The 21,209-nt window shown below is 37.1% G+C and overlaps 1 protein-coding gene across 10 annotated transcripts in view; it reads left to right on the forward strand.

The window, feature by feature from the left end:
- The window catches only part of cnksr2a (connector enhancer of kinase suppressor of Ras 2a), a 763,738-nt gene that overhangs the window by 420,229 nt on the left and 322,300 nt on the right, over positions 1-21,209 (forward strand). For all 10 annotated transcript variants that reach the window (XM_039745560.1, XM_039745565.1, XM_039745561.1 and 7 more), the window contains 2 exons: positions 8,026-8,159; positions 11,276-11,487. In XM_039745560.1, coding sequence (XP_039601494.1) covers positions 8,026-8,159; positions 11,276-11,487 — 346 coding nt within the window. The remainder of the gene's footprint in view (positions 1-8,025; positions 8,160-11,275; positions 11,488-21,209) is intronic.

A 21,209-nucleotide genomic window follows, 5' to 3' on the forward strand; every position in this document is an offset into this window, starting at 1 on the left:
CCTCTGTCTGAGAGTGGTGGGAGGCAGATAAAATACAATGTTGACCTAATATTTATAGATATGCATAAACCCCTCTATTGAAAGCAGTTCAGCATGGAAAGAACTAGGCAGTGTTTTTTTTTTTTTTATGGAGATAGCTTACAGGTAAATGAAATATAGGGTGGTCCAGAAGTTTATTACATAGAGAATTCACAAAAAAAATATTTTTGTTGCCGATAGATGGCAGCACCTGTCCCTGCATTCCAAAATGGCAGGGAGACGGTTGTCAGTCAAACAGCAGGTGCGATGTGTTCGCCTTTTCATAATTGCATAATTAGATCGGGACCACCCAGTAGTTATCTACAGACACCTCTTTTGAAAGTGAAGACTGATTTTAGATAATATTAAATAAATTATATTAATAGTAATAATTAATGTAACAACAGCATAGTTAAGACCAATATAACTTTAAATACTGCTGTACTTCACCTTTTTTTTAATTTGCTAATTTGTTAACTAATTGAAACAACTTTACTAAAGAAAATAGTTACTTTACTAAGTAACTGACTGAACAAAACCACAAAACATTTGTGCTGTTAACATATCGAGAAAACTGTATTCCGTGCCATATCAATTTAAACTGAGTTTAAAAAGGGAGAATTAAAGTTGCAGCTGTTTAAAAGTGTTGTGGGAATCAACCAGCTTTGAAAAGTCGAGGATGTATTAGGATTGTGTGTAAAGCACATTTGAACATGGGAAATGCTTGCACAGTCTGGCATTCCATATTATCAGGCGTAGTTTGTTCCTCATATCCTTCAGGTTTCTTCCAACAAGAATAAGATACTAGATATTTTTGTTTTGTGTTATCAACAAAGGAGCAAGACTATGTTTGAGCTGTCCTAAATTTTCACAAATACAACAGTTATTTTAACAGTACTGCTTAAATGCACAATTTTAAATTTATTTAGACTGGTTTTAGTATTTGCTGTTCAATAGATTTACATAAGTATACAGTAACTTTAATGTTTTTTATTTGAATTATTAGGTCATTCTGTATAAATTATGACTTACACTATCCCCAGTATCAAATTTATATACAATGCTTTTAGTACTAGGGTGTTTTACCGTGTTAGCCATTGTGAATGTACAGAAAAGCCACGCAAAATGACCTTTTATTGGCTAACTAAAAAAATTACAATATGCAAGCCTGAGTTACCTCGAAAGCTTGCATATTGTATACAAATGCTTTGAAAAGTATTGCATCACTCCACATTTTTCAATTAAGTCCATTTACACCATGATTTTTGCTCTACTTCTGTTTCTTGGAATTATTTTTTTAAAACTGTCTTTATGGCATCAATACATTTTGTTCATCGAGAAACCTAAGCTAAATTTTGTTCATTGTTTTATATTTTATACTATGTAAACAATATTCTGGAGATGGTCTTCTGACCTACCTGTCCCATGACTTCTTTTAAGCAGTTTTCATTCTGGTGAATTCATTTCATTTTCTTAAATCTGTTCTCTGTATTAACATTTCTTTGCTTCCTCATATTTTTCAAATTCCAGTCCTTTTTCACATATATCTGTTATCCATCAGGGGCTTTTTGCTTTAGGAACTATTGCAGTAAGGGTCGCCCCTGTTACTAGCTGAAAATCCCCTGATTCCTTTTCTTTTTCTGTTTGGAAATCCACTTTATTTTATTTTGACCCTTTTGGAAACAATCAGCAGCGAGGATCGATTTGGCATCTGGCCCTTACATTGGTAAATCATCTGATATAGTCAATCTGGGTATGGGTGCCTCATGGTCCTGGACACAGCTCTAATCCTTAGCTTCTCATAATGGACTCAATGCTGTGCTGTTCCATCACTTGCTGGTATGCACAGACTCCATTTATTTCTTCATTGTTGTTTTCAGCTTTGAATGTAGTACAATGGGCGGCATGGTGGCACAGTGGGTAACAACAACAACAAACATTTATTTATATAGCACATTTTCATACTAACAGTAGCTCAAAGTGCTTTACATAATAAAGAATAGAAAAATAAAAGACACAATAAGAAAAACAGAATAAATCAACATTAATTAACATCGAATAAGAGTAAGGTCCAATGGCCAGGGGGGACAGAAAAAAACAAAAAAAAACTCCATACGGCTGGAGAAAAAAATGAAATCTGTAGGGACCGACCATGAGACCGCCCAGTTCCCTCTGGGCATTCTACCTAACATAAATGAAACAGTCCTCTTTGGATTTAGGGTTCTCACGGAAGGACTTGATGATGATGATGGTCACGTAGATTTCTTCCTTTTAATCCATCCATCATTGTTGGAGCATCATGAAGCTTTGAGTAGGTGGAGGTGACGCAGGCAACCACCACAAAGAAACCAGAAAAAGAAACAGAGAAAGAGAGTAGGGGTCAGTACGGATTTTAGAGGCACAATGAGTAATTATTATGAGGAAATTGAACATACAGAGTATCAGGATTAAGTTAAATTAAGTTAAATTGAAGTTATAAAAAGGCCATGTTAAAGTAATGTGTTTTCAGCAGTGTTTTAAATTGCTCTACTGTATCAGCCTGGCGAATTCCTATTGGCAGGCTATTCCAGATTTTAGGTGCATAGCAGCAGAAGGCCGCCTCACCACTTCTTTTAAGTTTTGTTCTTGGAATTCTAAGGAGACACTCATTTGAGGATCTAAGGTTACGATTTGGAATATAACGTGTCAGACATTCTGATATATAAGATGGGGCGAGATTATTTAAGGCTTTATAAACCATAAACAGAATTTTAAAGTCAAATCGCTGCTGCCTCGCAGTTAGGAGACCTGGGTTCGCTTCCCAGGTCCTCCCTGCGTGGAGTTTGCATGTTCTCCCCATGTCTTCATGGGTTTCCTCCGGGTGCTCCGGTTTCCTCCCACAGTTCAAAGACATGCAGGTTAAATGCACTGGCAATTCTAAATTGTCCCTAGTGTGTGCTTGGTTGTATATGTGTGTTGCCCTGTGGTGGGCTGGCGCCCTGCCCAGAGTTTGTTTTCTGCCTTGTGTTGGCTGGGATTGGCTCCAGCAGACCCCCGTGACCCTGTAGTTAGGATATAGCGGGTTGGATAATGGATGGATGGATGTAGTAGAATTGTTTTGTGGTGGAGGTCAAACATAGGGTTTTCATTTTAATGCTTGTTATAATAAACTAGCTGTGTATGCCCATGCTGTAAAAAGCCCAAGCATCTAGAAACTATTGAAATCGTCAGGAAAAAAATTGAAATGTAGAGTCGGCGGTTTTGTTTTACGGACATGCTTGCCCCCCTTGTCTATCAGCAGCTTAAGTGAGTTTCTCTCTCCTTGGAGGTTTCATTTTGCTGATGTGCTCACCTCGGTTGTGTATTAGTGTCTAAGCGAGGTTTGTCTTTCGTCAGCAGTTTCACTTTGTTGATGGGGTGAGTTTCTTTTAGCTTCATGCTGTAGCCTCATACTACTTTCTTCTTCTGACTCATTAACTTGGGACTGCTTTGCCGGCTTTCTGAGCTTCTTGCAGTAACCTTGCACTTCCAGGCCGGACAGATAGACACACACTCTTCCACACGAAGACATTTATATATAAGATTACTTTTCTCTTAAAAATGTTCCCTCTTGTATTTCAATAAAAAGGTGGAGTGGTGGCTTTGAGACTAGGGATCTGCACTGGAAATCGGAAGGTTGCCGGTTCGAATCCCGTAAATGCCAAAAGGGACTCTGCTCTGTTGGGCCCTTGAGCAAGGCCCTTAACCTGCAATTGCTGAGCGCTTTGAGTAGTGAGAAAAGTGCTGTATAAATGCAAAGAATTATTATTTTCATTTTGAAACATCAAGAGCCAAGGTTTTATCAAGGCCAAGAACAGTGTTTAGGATAAGTACAAAGCATTTTTTAGATACATATGACATGGCACAGTCAGACTAGAGTGAAACATGTTGAGTACACTGTGTGCACAATTATTAGGCAAGTTGTATTTTTGAGGATTAATTTTAATATGGAACAAACACAGTGCTATCAGTCAATCCAAAATGTTAATAAACCTGAAACCTGAATGTTTCACAACGGAAATGTGAGTGTGAACATCATCAGGGGAATACATATGTGCGCACAATTATTAGGCAACTATTAGTGTGCAGATTTATTATGCAACTAAAGGAAAAATGAAAATTTTCCCATCTCACTTGTTTATTTTCATCTGTTATAGTGAGAATAATAAACAAACACCTCAAAATTTACAAATAAACATCTCTGACATTTCAAAAAAATAAATCAATCAATCAATGACCAATATAGCCACCCTTCTTTCCAATAACAGTCATAAGCCTTTCCATTCATGGAGTCTGTCAGTTTCTTGATCTGTTGACGATCAGCTTTTTGTGGAGCAGTGACTACAGCCTCCCAGACACTCTTCAGAGAGGTGTATTGTTTTTCTCCCCCGTAAATCTAGCGTTTAAGAAGTGCCCACAAGTTCTCGATAGGGTTTAGGTCAGATGAGGAAGGGGGCCATGTCATTATTCCTTCATCTTTAAGGCCTTTACTGGCTGGCCACGCAGTGGAGAACTTCGATGCAAGTGATGGAGCATTGGCCTGCATAAAAATCATGGTCTTTTCCTGTATCACTGTTTGAAGAAAGTGTCTTGAAAAACTGGCAGTAGGTTTGGGAGTTGATTTTGAGTTCATCTTCAATGCAAAAGGTCCAACTAGCTCATCTTTAAAAATACCAGCTCATACCAGTACCCCACCTCCACGTTGGAGTGGAGCTCTGTGCCCATTACTGATCCACAGGTCCATCCATCTGGTCCATCAAGAGTCACTCTCATCTCATCGGTCCATAAAACCTTTGAAAAAATCTGTCTTCAGATATTTCTTGGCCCAGTTTTGACGTTTCAACTTATGTTTCTTGTTCAGTGGTGGTTGGGTTTCAGCCCTCCTTACCTTGGCCATGTCTTTGAGCACTGAACACCTTGTACTTCTGGGCACTCCAGGTAGGTTGCAGCTCTGGAATATGAAAGTACTGGAGGATAATGGGTTCCTGGTAGCTTCACGTTGATTCTTCTCAAATCTTTGGCAGCTAATTTGCGTCTTTTGTTCTCAACACGTTTCTTGCGACCCTGTTGACTATTTGCAACAAAATGTTTGATGGTTCTGTGATCACACACCAATATCTTAGCAATTCCAAAAGTGCTGCATCCCTCTGAAAGACTTTTTACAATTTTTGACTTTTCAGAGTCAGTTAAATCTCTTTTTTGGCCCATTTTGCCTGAGGAAAACTAGCTGCTTAATAATTCTGCACACCTTGATATAGGGTGTTGATCTCCTTAGGCCACACCCTCCCTCATTACACAAATACACATCACCTGACGTGCTTAAATCCAATAAGCATTCAAGTTAATACAGCTTGGAGTTGGAATATACGCATTAAAAATGATGATATGGTCAAAATACTCACTTGCCTAATAATTGTGCACACAGTGTATATCAAAATGTCATGCAAGGGATACAATATGAACAAGTTAAACAACAAATTCAAATGAGAATTATTTAAAAGAATAAGTACTCTTTGATAATAAAATTTGCATTTGAAAGACATGTTGTTTTGTCTGTCTGATGTCCAGGGACACAATTCTCAGCCAGTGTCTGTTATTTTTCAAGACTGGGGCATATTTCTTTGCATCCTGAGTAATTATTGGAATGAATTCTGTTCTAATTGGATGAATAGGGTTCAGAAAATAACTAATATGATAGAGAGGTGCTATCTGCACAAACAAAATATCAGCAAGTTGGTCAAATGTGTTGTGTAAAAAGTTTGTGTTTATTGAGAAGGGAAGTAAAATCACAAACTAGAATGTTAAAGAGAAGAATATAAAATCTGCTATCACTCCAACCTCGTCTCAAAAGGTCTTAAACTCCAGAAGGATTGCTGACTTCTTGACTTGCCAACCTATAAAGTATGAAGAATACCGTTCCTCTTCACTGATCTCTTTTTCTCTGACTCTCTTATTCAAGGTTTAGGCAATTAAGAAACCTGAAGGTTATGAGGAACAAATTATGCCTGATAATATGGAATGCCAGACCGTGCAAGAGTTTCCCATGTTCAAATGTCCTTTACATGCAATCCTAATACATCCCTGACTGTTACTCCTGCCTATGGTGTTTCTGGGGCATCTAGCAGCATACATACAGGACTTCCCTCGCCTAGCAGTCGTTTCAGTTCCATAATGACATGTACAGGACCTCTCCTGCTCCCGTTGTACCTCTCTCTCTCTCTCTCATGATGTTTTTATTCCATGAATTTGCTCTGATGATGGAAAATAAATAGCTTTGCCTTAGAACGCATAAAACTAAACAAGTAAACTACTTATGAAGTCTCTTTTATAGTTTACTTGTGTAACTGAGCAGTAATGTGACTTGAAATATTCTTCATATGCTTAAAGCTTACATACTTAGGCATGTCATTTTCAATGTTCCACTGACATATTATTTGCTGATGAGTTTTAGATGGAAATAAATTTTTAGTTTGTTTTTTTTATTCCATATATTGTTTTATTTAAGCTAACTGGCTTATAACTAATTACAAAAATACATAATACTGAGCCATCTACTCCCAAACTTGGCCTCTTAAGCCACGCTCAACCCCTTCTGTGCCTAATTGCTTATTTTAATCTTAAAACTGGGACAAAGGCTTGCATCATTTCACACACAGCCCAAAATGAGCTACTAGTGTTCCAGTTGAGTATAGTATGACTCGCTTATGAGGAAATTTTGTTGGTATTGTATATGTTTCAGTCTGTTCCTCACTCCAATGTAAAGGTGAGATTGAATAGGTTTTTAATTTTATATTAGACATGGAATGAAATACCAAATCACATAGTAGTAGTGAATGTGTTAATGTTGCTTCTTTCTGAAACATAGGCAGTTATGTGAAGTTGCTCGAGGTCATGTTGTAAGATGGTATGAAGGTGCAACCTTATGGTATCTGCTCTGATTTAATATTAATGCATATGGTTTGTCTAAGTTAACATAATAATGAACTTGTATAGCAATAAAACTGTAGTTACTTAAGAAGTCTGTGGAAATCTAATGTCTAATATACAGTACATATAGTCATATTACTAAATAAAAATTGAAGCCTTTCTCAAATTAATCAGGAAATCTCCAACACTACCCAAAAGTATGCATGCAGCTCATTATAGTATATGCTTATGTAACTCTTTTGCCTGTGCAAGAATTGTATGGTACATTGGCTTAAGAACACCAGACACTTTTGCCTTTAAATACTGTAGTTTATTTCTGATGTTAAAACATCAGTTTAGGGTATTAATATCAAATCTCAGCAGACAAAGTCTTGAAATTCCAAACGCATTTAGCATCAACATCTGCTGTTTCATTTTTCTTAGGTTTAACTGGTCATCTGTTAGGGATTAGGTACCAAATGTGGAAAAGGTTAATGTAGTTTGCTTCTATCAGTGTTTGTGTTGTTAGAGGAACGTTAACCTTTTCACTTTCAAGTTTCAGTCCTCAATGTATCACTAAGATGTATGTATTGTTCAAGAAATGTTTTCTATTGAAATATAGTGTTTTGTTTTCCATTTATAAGGACATTACTGTTACACATACAGTGAAATTATTTATAATATACTGTATGCTCCTCAGCCTCTTTGGTTTGGCTACAATTGCTGTATAATCATTTTTTTCTTAATATGCTTGAATATTGAACTTCAAGTATTAAAATTGAAAAAATAACATAATTTTTTCAATTGTAAAAGAACATAATCACAAGCATTCCACCACGGATTTACAGGTATTGCTGTTTTACATAATTCTAAGATATTATATGTGGTCTCCTTCATTTTTCCTTTGTAAAAGAGAAATGATTAATTCCATGCATTATGAAATACGGTGGAAAAATCATTGTTGAAATATATTCACTTTTAACTTATTATTCACAGTATTATTACTTGCTTAGATTTTTACTGGGCAGTACTGTAAAATAAATATTCCCATAATAATCATCACATTTTTTTTTATTTCTTTAGCCAATTATTCCTAAAAGCCCTACAAGTAGTGTGGCTACTCCCTCAAGTACAATCAGCACGCCTTCTAAGCGAGAGACTTCTGCACTTCAAGATCTTTACATCCCACCACCTCCTTCTGAGCCTTATACTCCCAGGTAACTACTGAGTTGCACTGTGGCTTTAATTTTAAAATATGGGATAGGTGGGCTTCATTACTGTTACAGCCTGGCAGAGCACTACCAAACAGGTAGGAGAGTGTGGAACTTTTTTTTAAAGATTAGATCTCTTTCAATCCCCATTGTAGACACAAAAAAAATCATGCAATATCTTTATACCATTTTCTGATTCTCTTCTGCATGGTTCTTTTTTTCCAAAGTTTCCACTTAGTCATTTCAGCATATTCAGCACAGAAATAAAAAACATTGCATTTTTGGCAAAGGCTAAAAGACAGGTCTCAATAAATTTTATCAATACTGTGGCACGTTGCATAAATAAGTCCTGCTGATAGACCTCCATATCCTGCTTCCCTTCATTCTGTTTTCTTAATATTGATTCTGTTTTCCCATTTTAGTTCAGTTAAATTTTACTTTACCATATACAAGTAGTACAGTGGCAGGCATTTGTGTTTAGTCTCCCTGGTGCAGAAACATGCAGTAACAATATAATATAGGAGACTCAAATTACTAATCCCAACATTTAAATTTTTAAATAGATATGATTTTATTCCATATGAAAAATAAGTGCCTAAATTAGATTTCAAATATAAACATATAGCAGACAGAAAAAGTAATACAAATTCTAAAATTGTACAATAAGGTTATAGCCAAAATTATTCTTAAGGCACAATAATTCCACATTATTTTTCAAAGTCTTCCAAAAAGATATACGTGATTTTAAATTGTAATGCCTTTTTATTTACAGACTCAAAAAAAAAACCCTCCACGTTTAACGTAACACTTAAATTGGCCTTAATATAAACATAATTTTAAGCTCGACAGTCAGTGTCATTGCTAAACCTCTAGTGTGTGTGTAGCTTTAAATCGTTTTTGGGGAGAGAAAAAAGTGTTTGTAGTGTTATGCACCCATTTTCCTACTGACTGGTGTCTGGCAGCTAACAGAATTCCCACTGTGTAGCCATTAATTCTCAAAGGCACTAAGATTCTTACAAGCCCTGGATGAAAAAGATAACGAAAAAAAGCTAACGAAAATGTCTTAAACTTACCAATAACTATTATTATGTCTTTTCTAAGTTTTGTGGCCAGTTTTAGACAATAGTATGGAATATATGTATATTATCAGCAAGTGACAATGCGGGTCGGCCCCACCCTACCGGGTCCCACCAGGAGCCTCTGAACCCGACATCGTTGATAGTCTTGACCAGGATGAGCTTGGCAAATGAGGACAAACACACACAAAACAAGAGGTAGGTGAAATAGAGCCATGGTTATTTTATTAAAATAAAATACAAAGAAACAGTGTTCAAAAGTGCAGTGCAACCCTTCAATAAATAAATATTCCATAAAAGGTCCATGATAGATGAGATTGAAAATCCATTAAAGAAATAATCCATTAAAAAAGTGCAGGATGCAGGAGTCTTCTTTAAAATTCTCAGTCCAAAATGTTTCCCTTTTAAAACCAATCCATGGTGTTCCAAGGGGACCCACTGGATCCTGCACTGCTCTGCACTCACCACTGCCATAGGGCTCCACCCGGCGAAAGCATGCCGTCCTCCCACTGCTGCCTATCACTGGCTCCACACAGTGAGAGGACTTTCCTGAGCATGATGATCACTCCCACTCCCAAGTTACTCAACAGGAGTGATCCCCAACCCTACTCCTGAGCGTGGGACACAACTGCTTTTCCCTGGGGTACTCTCACTCCTGCATTTCTTCTTCCTTTCGTTAACCTTCATTCTTTCTCTCAGTTTTGTTCTGGTAAAGAGTGTGGGACGTGGGCAGTCATGGCTAAAGAACAGTTATCTGTAATCACCTCAGAGGTGCTGATCAGCTGCTAAAATCTGTTGCCCAGGGTATATGGCTGCCAGTGTTATTCAAGCATGGATCAATGTATGAAGATGGAAAGAGTGAGCACCAGTTGTTTTCTCCTCTGACCCCAAATGAGTGGTGTGAGGTAGAACTACCTGCAAATGAGCAGGAAGGCACTGCACAAGGCAGATTAGAGTGTGTGGAACTGGATGCAAGTAGCTGTGGAAGACTGGGGAGGCATTGGAGAGCAGCTGAGGAAGGAGACAGCAGTTCCAGCTGAGGAATAACCCTTAGAGATTTGTTTGAACAATTATTGCACACTTTCTGTAAATCCAATAAACTTCATTTCACTTCTCAAATATCACTGTGTGTGTCTCCTATATGATATATTTAACTGACATTTTTTATCATAACAACCAATGATTTATACAGGAAAATAATGACTATTAACAAGGTTGCCCAAACTGTTGCATCCCACTGTGCTATTCCTTACATTTCATGCCATAATAATGTAAAAATCCCCCCAACAAACCCTTGAAATGTGCAATTGTGATATTGTATAAAAAATAATTTAGGGTCAATTCCACAAAACTCTGTGCAGGGGTAGATTTATAGGTACTCCTAGTATTCACAGAACTAGGGCCCCTGATCCAAATTTTAAAAAAGAGCAATTTTTAGCATCTGGCAAGATTATACTTTTTGTATTTTCGAATCCAATTTCAAGATTTCATTTTTTTGAATTCTCACATAATTTTTACCTTGATGTCAAGCTCTGTTCACAATGTGCAAAGACATTGGCAAAGTTATTACTGACTGGGAAAATTCCAGGTCAGCGTGTAGTGGTTGAGGAACGCAAAATTATTGTTAACATCATTTACCCTTTTTATGTAAAGCGTAATAAGAACAAAAACAAAATGAGAGAAAGATATAAGTATATGTATACATACATCTTTTTAAACTGTGCATCTAAAGAGTGATGTGTTAGAAACACATACACAAACTAGAGCTGCACCTTTTAGTTGTTGTAGTGACGACCTAAAACACACAAGACAGCCCCTCATTGTTAGCAAATGCATTTTCTAGTACAGTATTCAAAATATTTTTACCACTTTATTTGAAAAATTGTTTTTTTTATTGTTTTCAAACATTTGGCCTTTGTGTAGTATTTTGGTTTTAATTTAATTATATGTATTTCATCATATTTTTATTAACAAGTTCATACTCTATGAAAGTATGTCATCAATTAACTCATTAATGCAAACTTTTAATGCTCTTATTTTGACAAGAGATGAAAAGGGCAATCTCCCGAGTGAGGATCTCACCCGACACAATGCTGGAATCCCAGTGGCAAAAGGTTCTGAGTCTCCCAACTCATTCCTTGACCAGGAGTACAGGAAGAGGTTTACCATGGTAGAGGAAGATACAATGCTCTATTGTTACGAGTATGAAAAAGGCAGAGCTGGAGGGTCCACTAGAAGGGAGAGCACACCGACATATGGTAAATATCATTCACTCGTGTAGAATGAACATGCCTGGAAATGCAAGGTATGAGTTTTTGGCAAATTGTTTGGAAATGACAAACTTCTTTGATATTTTTCCAGTTTTATAATGGGAGATGGCAACTAGACTTATCATCCCTAATTCATGTGCTTCATTAGTTAAGAAATCGTGTGCTTTTTACATTACAGTTACAAATGAGTGATAAAAGTAGATCATTATTTTATGTGGAATGGTTACCTTCTTTCTGTATTTCCTTTGTCATTTCTTGTAAGACTTTCACATCTTTACCCTTACCTTGCCCTATCTAAACATTATGCTGTTGAATCAGATAAATTACAGTATGTTGTTCATAAAGTGAAGTGTGACTGTCTTTGCTTTTGTTTGGTTGTAGTAAAACCTCTTTCGAGGTTTGTCGAGAAGTTTGCTTACCTTGGCAGTGACATTCATGCCTCTAGTGACTCTTCCTATGAAGTCAGCAGATGGACTAGGAGAGCACAGGGGGTAATGAGGTCAAAAAAAAGTTGTGTGTGGAGCACCCAATATCTATGCAAAAAGAGTCCTGTTCCTTCCTGTCCTTCTATAAGGTTGTGAGACATTGACACAATCCAGTGACCTGAGACTGGACTCCATTGGCACTGTGTCTCTTCAGGGAATCCTTGGGTACCGCTGGTTGGACTTTGTGTTGAATGAGCGGTTGCTCATGGAGTCTCGATTGAGGCACATTACCTGTATTGCAAGGGAGCGTTAGTTACAGCACTCGCAGGATTCTCATTGTTGAAGACCCGAGTGGCTGGACCAGGCAAAGGGGATGCCCACATAACTTCTGGCTGTGGCAGATAGAGGGTCATTTCCGGAGGTTGGGATTGGACCATGTGTCTGCCTGGGGGCAGGATCCCAAGCTTTTTCGTCCTGTGGTGGGTGCGGCAGTGTGCTGTACCAGTGCATGCTCCCCAACCTGACCCGACCTGTAGTAAAGCTTAAGCGATTGTCCTACCATGGAAGTTTAAGTTCCAAGTTGGAATGTGCTCAGTTTGTGGGTTTTTACAGTAAGAATGAAATATGTTACTTTAGTAAAAGAACATTAGTTCGCTAAGGGTGTTTATCAGTACTCTGAGACACTACTAGTACAAAGCAGTTTTAGGTAACAAAAAGTGGATGGGTTCATGTTACTTTTTGATGGTGCTTAAATATTGTATTAAGCAGTAAGATGATATTACCATATTGCTGTTTTTTTAAAAGTGCTTAACAGCCTTGAATTTCTGCTGAATGATTGGTCCCACTGTTTCTTTTTTAAATATACTGTATCTTTACTGTTAAAATAAATTACCTGAACCTTGCTTCACAATGAACTTGTTTGGTTTAAGGGAAGGGATTTTCTATCCATAATCTTGTGAATCTTGTCCTTATATTTCGTTTATGGTTATCATTTCCTTTTCCACTCTCATGTCTGGATATTTCATTCAAAAAATGTGGATTTTGTGAGCCTGTGTATAGAATGTTTCATTGAGATATGCTTCAGAAAGAACTGTCACCAAGACAAATCTGCTTTTGCTGCATCTTTCCCACTCAATACCTAATGACATTTCATTTTCTGTATAACAGAGAAGTGAGATCAGAAGGGAATGGGAAGGGACACTGGCACTGGATCATAAACTACTGTATACTGTAAGGGATACAACAGAAAGAATAACTTGGATTCTACTCCTTTGTTATTATTTTACTTACATTGGGAAATTAAGTTCAAATAACTTTTTGATGATGTATGTTCTTTGAGCTTCTGTTTATAGAAGCTTATTTTTATATGTGATTTGTTAACAAAACTTTGTCAGCATATTTATTAGGGTAGCATCACTTTGATTTTTAATTACACATTAGACAGAATGTGAACATAACAACAAATACTTATTGTTCTTTAATGTCTAATTTGATCCTTAAGATATAAAAGGCAGAGACTTACAGAATATATGATGAGAATAGTTACGTGCCAACATGTTGTACAAGATCACACTTTATTTAAAGCAAATGAAGAACTGCTTGTTTTTCTATGTCAGCACACATGGGTTCACTGTGCTATTCAATGTCTTTAGATTTTGGATTTAATAATAAGAAAAAGTGATCCGTTTACAGATGTGTCTTTAAAAGTGATGAATGTGTCCTCATTTCTAGCTGTAGACTAATTTGCAAGACCTCAGTGCTCATATAGAGAACTCTAAAAAAAAAAAAAAAAATAATAAAATAAATGACTCTAAGGTAATTGTCATTATGCTGCTTATATCCGAGTTTATGCCACACTGGCTATCCTCTGAAATTGGTGTTTAGGATAATGAAGGCAGTAGTAGTGTCACAAAGAGTCTGTTCAGTGACACACTTACTCTCTGATGCGTTTCTCTGTATTCATTTCACTGGGTTCTTTTTAACTTTAACGTGTACTTCTAACGTGAAGAATCCCCTGTTTTACTTCTCGGATGCAGTAAAAAGAGGGACATTCAACACTTTTATTTTAAACCATACAGAAAATTAGTTTTTCCTTATGACTGTCCTCCCATAATATAGTCTACAGCTATAATAATGTAAAAACAAAGTTATTTTTGTATTATGTCAAATAGTATGTTTTGCTTCAAAATTCATAGATATCTAATAGACGTGTTTAAATCAAGCATTCTATTACTTTTAGCATAATGGATTCTCTTGTTTATGTTTACTGACAACTCACTTTACATGTAATGGGTGCTCACAATACAAATTGCACCAGCATCCTTCATCTTTAAAGTACTCCTGTAATAAAACTTAAACTACTACAGTGATAATAAGACTAATTGTATTTGAATTAATAATCAGTCTTGCCAGTAAAACTTATAAATAACTTAAAAATATCATTTATATGTCTTCTTCTCTATTAGAAAATATGACCTACCTACATGTGTGATGCGACTTTCAAATTCAGATTACTGGGATATATGTGCAGAGATTTTACAGTTTGCTCTTTTTATGCTAGACATTCGGTACAGCATAATAGGCTTAGTTTTGGGCAAGATTCAAACATTAAAACATTATCTTCCCAGATAATCCTGCAATGTGAAGTGTGTGGCAATTCATTTTAATCAATTTAATCACAAGCCAGTCAGAGCAACCCCGATTTTAAATCATAAATAATTTTCTATATGCACTGTATCTTGGCCAATAGCCAATGGAAGTAAAGCGTAAGAACATCGTGGGAAAGAAAGGAGGGTCTTTTTCCTGAGCATCTTTCTCACTTAATGCATTTACTCAGCATCTTTCTCTTTTATTGCGTTTTGGTCTAGTGAAAAGCATCAACCATTAGTGCTAAGCCTCAGGTATGGTAAGTTACTAGTTTGTGGTGTATCCACTAAGTCTCCCTCCATTTTCAAGAGAAGCTAGAAGCAATTCACTTAACTAGCACATGGTACTGTATATTAAAAATAGTGAAGTTGGACTAAGGAAAGCAGAAACAACTAATGTCATCAGGAGGAAGAGGATAACAGAAGTATATGTTGACCAGGAGAGTACAGTGTCATAACTCAATAAAATAAAGCTGTTCATGTATTCATACATGCTTGTACGTTATTTTGGTCCCCTACAGAACTCTCATACATGCTTACAAGGAAGAGAAATTTTGAAAATGCTAGGTAAGGTAGAAGTTAGTGATTAACTACAATCACCATATCTGTTGGATAATGACCAGAACACTTTTGTGGAGACCTTGTTAGTTGCAGGAGCATAAACAGCTAACATTACATTGTAGTTCATTAAGGTGTGCAGTAGATACCAACTGTATACTGTATGTTGTGACTGACTTTGTATTATGTTTCAGGTTTAGCATCTGTATTTCAGTGAGTAAACAAAAGGATCTTGCGTTATATACAGATGGTTAATGTTACTTTGCAATCTTCACAATGTTAGATTAGAGACTAAAGTGAATTGTCATGTGGTAATTTAGTCTTCAGATTGACTTAACTGAGATCAACATGAGAAATGAACAATCCGTGTCCTTCTGCAGAGCCATCTGATTCTGAGGCAAGATCAAATAAAATAGTTTTTTTTTCTTCACACTGTTAATTTATATAAAAAGGTAATGTTTTTTTATAGTATGTGTTAGATAACGTTCTGTTACATTATGTACTTCTACACTTTCAAATCTGTTTTTTTTTTTCTTTAATATGCTATTCTTGAATCAACCGAAACTTCTCTAGTATATTTTCATTACTGTTGGTTCTTAAGCAGGAAAATAAGCAGATCTCACGTGCAATTCAGCAGGTTCCTAATTTCCTTCACATACACCTACATTGGAAGTTAGTTGAGCATTGAAAATGTGTTACTTTCTACAATTTAAAATGTCAACAACAGAAAATATGACTATTTTGAGCTCCAGGAATAATTTTGTGAGAAAAAATTGTGCTGATGCTAAGTTTATAGCAACCATTGCAGCTACAAGTATGAGCTGGTATCTGTCAGATAAGTTTTGACACCGAATGGGCTTTTATGGGAGCAGGTGAGGCCTTTCAATTGTTTTTGTACAGTTTAAGAATAAAATCCACACCCACCTGACTTATAATGGTACACGTGCTAAATAACCCAGCAAGTAGAAACATTCTTAACGGCTTCTATCTGGTGTGGAAACCAGGGGCGCTCCAACTGCCCCAGCCCCAACACAGCACACGTTTATTTCCACACTGAAGTGCATCTTCTTCGCTCCCCTCAACAGCACAGTACACCAAGCACAAAATATACAGTCCTGTCTTCTTCCTTTCTTCTCCCTTTGTCTTTCCAAATCCATCCTCTAACAAGTTTTCTCCTCTTCCTACTGACTCTGGCTCATTGAGTCGAGTCAGGAGGGCTGCCCTTTAGTGTCCCCTGGTCCTTCCATCCAGTTGGTGTCCAGGCAGGGTAATGGCCGTGGTCGCCCAATACTCTGTCTGTGGACATCAACCTGCTGTGGTTTTCTCACAAGGTGAAGTTTCAAGTTATTACATGTGATATTTTTATTTCCTTTATGTAACGCCATATATTTATTTATGTTAAATTGCATCTTCCACTTATGTGACCAAGTCTGAATTTGGTCCAGATCCCCATAATGAATTTGCTTACTCTAGAACACCTGTCATCTTTCTAAGTTTAGTATCATCAGTGATTTTAACAAGATGGTAAGCTGTTGTTATCTGAAGAAATGTTAAGACCGCATATTCCAAAAAACATGAAAAACAAAATAATTAGATAATAAACTGCATGTTTGTGTTTAATGTGTTCAACATCTGCATACTCTAATTAAGGAAACCTCAAAGAATATGACAGTAACCGAAAATAATTTTACTTCTATTTCTAGTAATTAACTAGAACAGGAAAATGGGAAAACTTAACAAGATAAAGTAAAAACAGTGGTGAATGAATATGTTTCATTAACAGTACTGAAAAACGAAACACATTGTTGTATAAAGGGCTCAAGCCAAGACATAATTCAGAAAACAATGCCAGTTAACAAGTATAGCATCAGAAAATATGAAATACCATCAATCAATTCAACAATCATGATTATGATTTTTAAGACCAGAGAAAAATGTTTCAACAAAGCCTAAGAAACTACTAAATGAAGAATAAATGTCAAATCAAATGTTATTTGTTACATACAATTAATTACACACAGTACAATTTGTACACTCCAAGACTATGCATTAAAGAAGGACAATAAATAATGATACACAATTTTGCTCAGCTTGGTTCACTTTCATTTACACCTGCCAAGTCAGTACGCAGTCTTAGAGTGATGACCAGCTGTCCTTCAAGGACCATTTTGCTTTGGTCCCTTGGTCTTACAGATTCACTCTGTACAATACCTGAAAGATCAGGCCATTTCTGACAAGAGTATACACACAACTCCTGGTCCAGTTTCTGGTTTTGTCTTGGCTGGATTAATGCAAATCTGCTGGCAGATGATTCAGAATACTGTGGCACATCTGATGATCAACTAGCTGAGGTGGGAACATCTCACTCCTCTTATCAGATTATTATTATAATGGCTTCCTGTGGTGGTACATATTAAGTTCAAAACTTTGATGCTTGTCTACAGAGTAGTCCATAAATCTGCACCTATATATATGGCAACACTTATGAAGTCATGTGCTGCTTCTAGACCTCTCAGATCTGCTGTTGAACAGCATCTGGTGATGCCACCTTGGCATGGTATGAAATCTCAGTCCAGACTCCATGTGTAGCTCCTGGCAAGTGGAGCGAGCTGCCCACATCCATTCAAAACTCTGACTCCCTAAATGTGTTTAAGAAGCATTTGAGACTCTTGTTTGGTAAAACTATGTCTAACTTTTTTGTAAATCTGAGAATTATAACTAGCTTATATTTTGTTTTGAGCTTTTCACTTATGGAATTCAATTTTTGTCCTTGTCCTATAATACTTGTCCCTAAACAGTTCATGTACTGATATTACTTGATGTTGACCTCTTTTGAAAGTCGCTTTGGATAAAAGTGTCTACTAAGCAAGTAAATGTCAATGTTTACAAAGCTAAGACTGTTATGATAAAGGAAGATATTCTTAAACAAGCTCAACCCTTTTCACAATTCTTTGCAATAACAAACTCAGAGATGTGGAACTAAAAGCAAAGTGGGAAGGGGAAAGAAACACTCACTCAGACAGTCAGTACACCAGTAATTAGACTCGCGTTTGCCCAAAGACTAAATAGGTCTTAGACAAGTACCCAAACAGCTGCACATCTGCTGAACTAGGAGTCCCCATCTCCCTGGGCTTGAAGTGAGCAAAGAATTATTATAAAATAATTAACAAACAAGAAGAAAATGAATAAGAAGCAATTAACATAAAAGAAAATTGATGGAATATAATTAATGTAATTTTAAAAACTGAGAAAATACAAATACACTTGTTAAAGGATAATAAATAAATCAAAGTCAGAAGTTAGGTCTTGATCATTAGTCAAAAGTTCCTAGAAAGCTAGAAATGTAAAAGAGAAGCAGCCCCAGCACTGATCCCTGAAGGACACTACATTTAACACCACCTTATTTGGGAAAGGTCTGCTGTTTTGCTTTGCCAGGTGCTGTGTTGTCTCTGCATGTTTCTCCATCACTGTCTCAACTGAATTTAATTTGTGGTTATGGACAGACTAATATATACTTTACCAAAATATCTAAAATACTGTATACATTTTTGAAATGCAGGAAAAAGCCCAGAAAAATAGAGACATCCAGCATAGGCTTGGAGATATCATGTAGACTCCGTACAGGTAATTACTGTAGGATTTCAACCCAGTCTTCTGAGGTTGATGAGGCAGCAGTACTACCCACCATTCAGCAGTGCAGTCCACACAGTACAACTGCTTTGGAAGCAGTTGGGATGCAGTTCTTTTGTTTGACTGGGAAGTAAAACCCCACATTATTTGTAAAGGGTGTTCCCTTCAAGTAATCCATTGTCTGGGGAACATAAATTGGCACAAAAACTTTTCTGGAGAAAAAGAACATTATGAGAGTGAGTTTGAGAGAGGAATTTAGTGTTTCAGTATACTCTTAACTATCTGGTTTGTTAGAAGAGTTGGCAAGCCACCCCATCTGTGGGGGGTTTTCAGCCCACATGGCATACACTGGGTTGACCTTCTTGAGAAGAAGAAAAACGGGATTAACTTAGTTGCACCAGTGGTTCTAACAATCTTAGTTTTGGAATACCCTCCTGAGGAATAAGTGGCTTCATCCATATAATAGAAAATATTTAATAATATTAATTTAATATTTTTTTAAAACTTAACCTAAATGCAATACGTAATCTATACTAATGAAAGGCAAAGCCCTCACTCACTCACTCACTCACTCATCACTAATTCTCCAACTTCCCGTGTAGGTAGAAGGCTGAAATTTGGCAGGCTCATTCCTTACAGCTTACTTACAAAAGTTGGGCAGGTTTCATTTAGAAATTCTACGCCTAATGGTCATAACTGGAAGGTATTTTTCTCCATTAACTGTAATGGAGTTGAGCTGGAATGACGTGGGGGGCGGAGTTTCGTGTGACATCATCACGCCTCCCACGTAATCCGTGAACTGACTGTCAGCGCGTGCGTAGAAAACCAGGAAGACCTCCAAAAGCGCTTAAGAAAACATGCATTATATAATTGAGAAGGCAGCGAAACAATAAGAAGCGAGCGAGTGACATATACTACCATATTCATGAGTGCTGCTACCTCGGAAAGAAAGCAAGGTGTAAACCTAAACTTTAAATTAAGTTCATAGACAGGCTACCGCTGGCGTTTCACATGCCCACAGGTAATGCGGGATACAAGTTTAATGAGAGGACGCAGGATATAAACGAGAGTTTTGATCACTTTGTAACTAAGTTAAAATTGTAGGTGAAGGGGTGTGCTTATGCAAATTCCGAGACTGTGTTTGTGGGGATTGACAGTTAAGGCGGGTGGGGAGTCACGTCATCATCTCCCTCCCATTCATCTCATTTGCTCTGAGCTGAGCTCAGCTAACGCCGTCTTCGAAGCAACCGTCAGACTGCCACCAAATACTCACAGAAAAATCCACAAGTTAATACACACGCTGTCTCTAGAGTTTCTCCACACTGAATCCTCCAGGCACTACTTACAAAAGGTTACATTGACAATCGTGTTACGTTATTTTTAAAATCTTTCCTTCTCTTAGCACAAGCACAGCTGAGAAGCTTGATGCATGTGCTCCATAGCGTTAAAAATAATGCATTTAATCACACTTTGCATTACAAGCAAAGGGAGCTTTTGTCAATGCATGATTTCCTGGTACACGATTACATTGATCAGCGCATCCCGATTCATTTTACCCTCGCACCACCTTAGTTTGAGAAGAAGTATGAAAAAATATGAGGTTAACACAGAAAAACAGATCACCAATTCAAGCTTTATGAATAATCGATTCGCCATCAATAATTGTTTTGGTAAAGCCATCCTCCTTCCATTTTATAATTTTTCCGCCATTAGCCATGATTAAATGAGCGGTAAATAAAGTAAGAGCAAAGCGAGGGTGACTTATTTAGGCAGGCATATATATGACAGCAACACTCATGACAATGTCAATCATGTTACGTTATTATTAAAATGTTTCCTTTTCTTTTTCATTACTTCTTTAACACACTACTTCTCCGCTGCGAGGCGCGGGTATTTTGATATATATATATATATATCATATAATATATGAATGACCTCCAAAGAGGCTGAGACTTTTGATATCATGAACGTGTCTGCAAAACTGGGTCTCCTGCCCAGCAAAAGTCGAGCAGCCAGCGCGCGTGCATAGCTGTGCCGCCTTTGAGACGCTGACTGCGCTTCTGCCTTAAGTCAAAGTGAGCACTTTTAATTTTTTTCATCCTCCCCCTGCGCTATAGCCCAGACAAGTGCAAACACGGGACCCCTTTTCTACACCACGGCAAAATAATATTAAGGCGATTCACACTTTCTTTTGCACGTATACGATTATGAGGTCCTCACCTCGGATTATGAAGACACGCACACGAGTGGAGGACTGACAGTGCCATCACAGCCGATTAATGGCGGGGACGTCTCACCAGTCTACACAAGACCCACCGCGACTGTCCCCAAAAGGCGATCATAACGTCAGCGAACACATCTCTCTATACTATATAAAAGAAAAGGCAACTTTCCTTTCTTTACACCTTTTTCCTTTTATCCCAAACCAAAGCCTTCTCTCTTAACACTGCAG

This window comes from Polypterus senegalus, chromosome 2, assembly GCF_016835505.1.
Source record: "Polypterus senegalus isolate Bchr_013 chromosome 2, ASM1683550v1, whole genome shotgun sequence".
Taxonomy (NCBI): Eukaryota; Metazoa; Chordata; class Cladistia; order Polypteriformes; family Polypteridae; genus Polypterus; species Polypterus senegalus.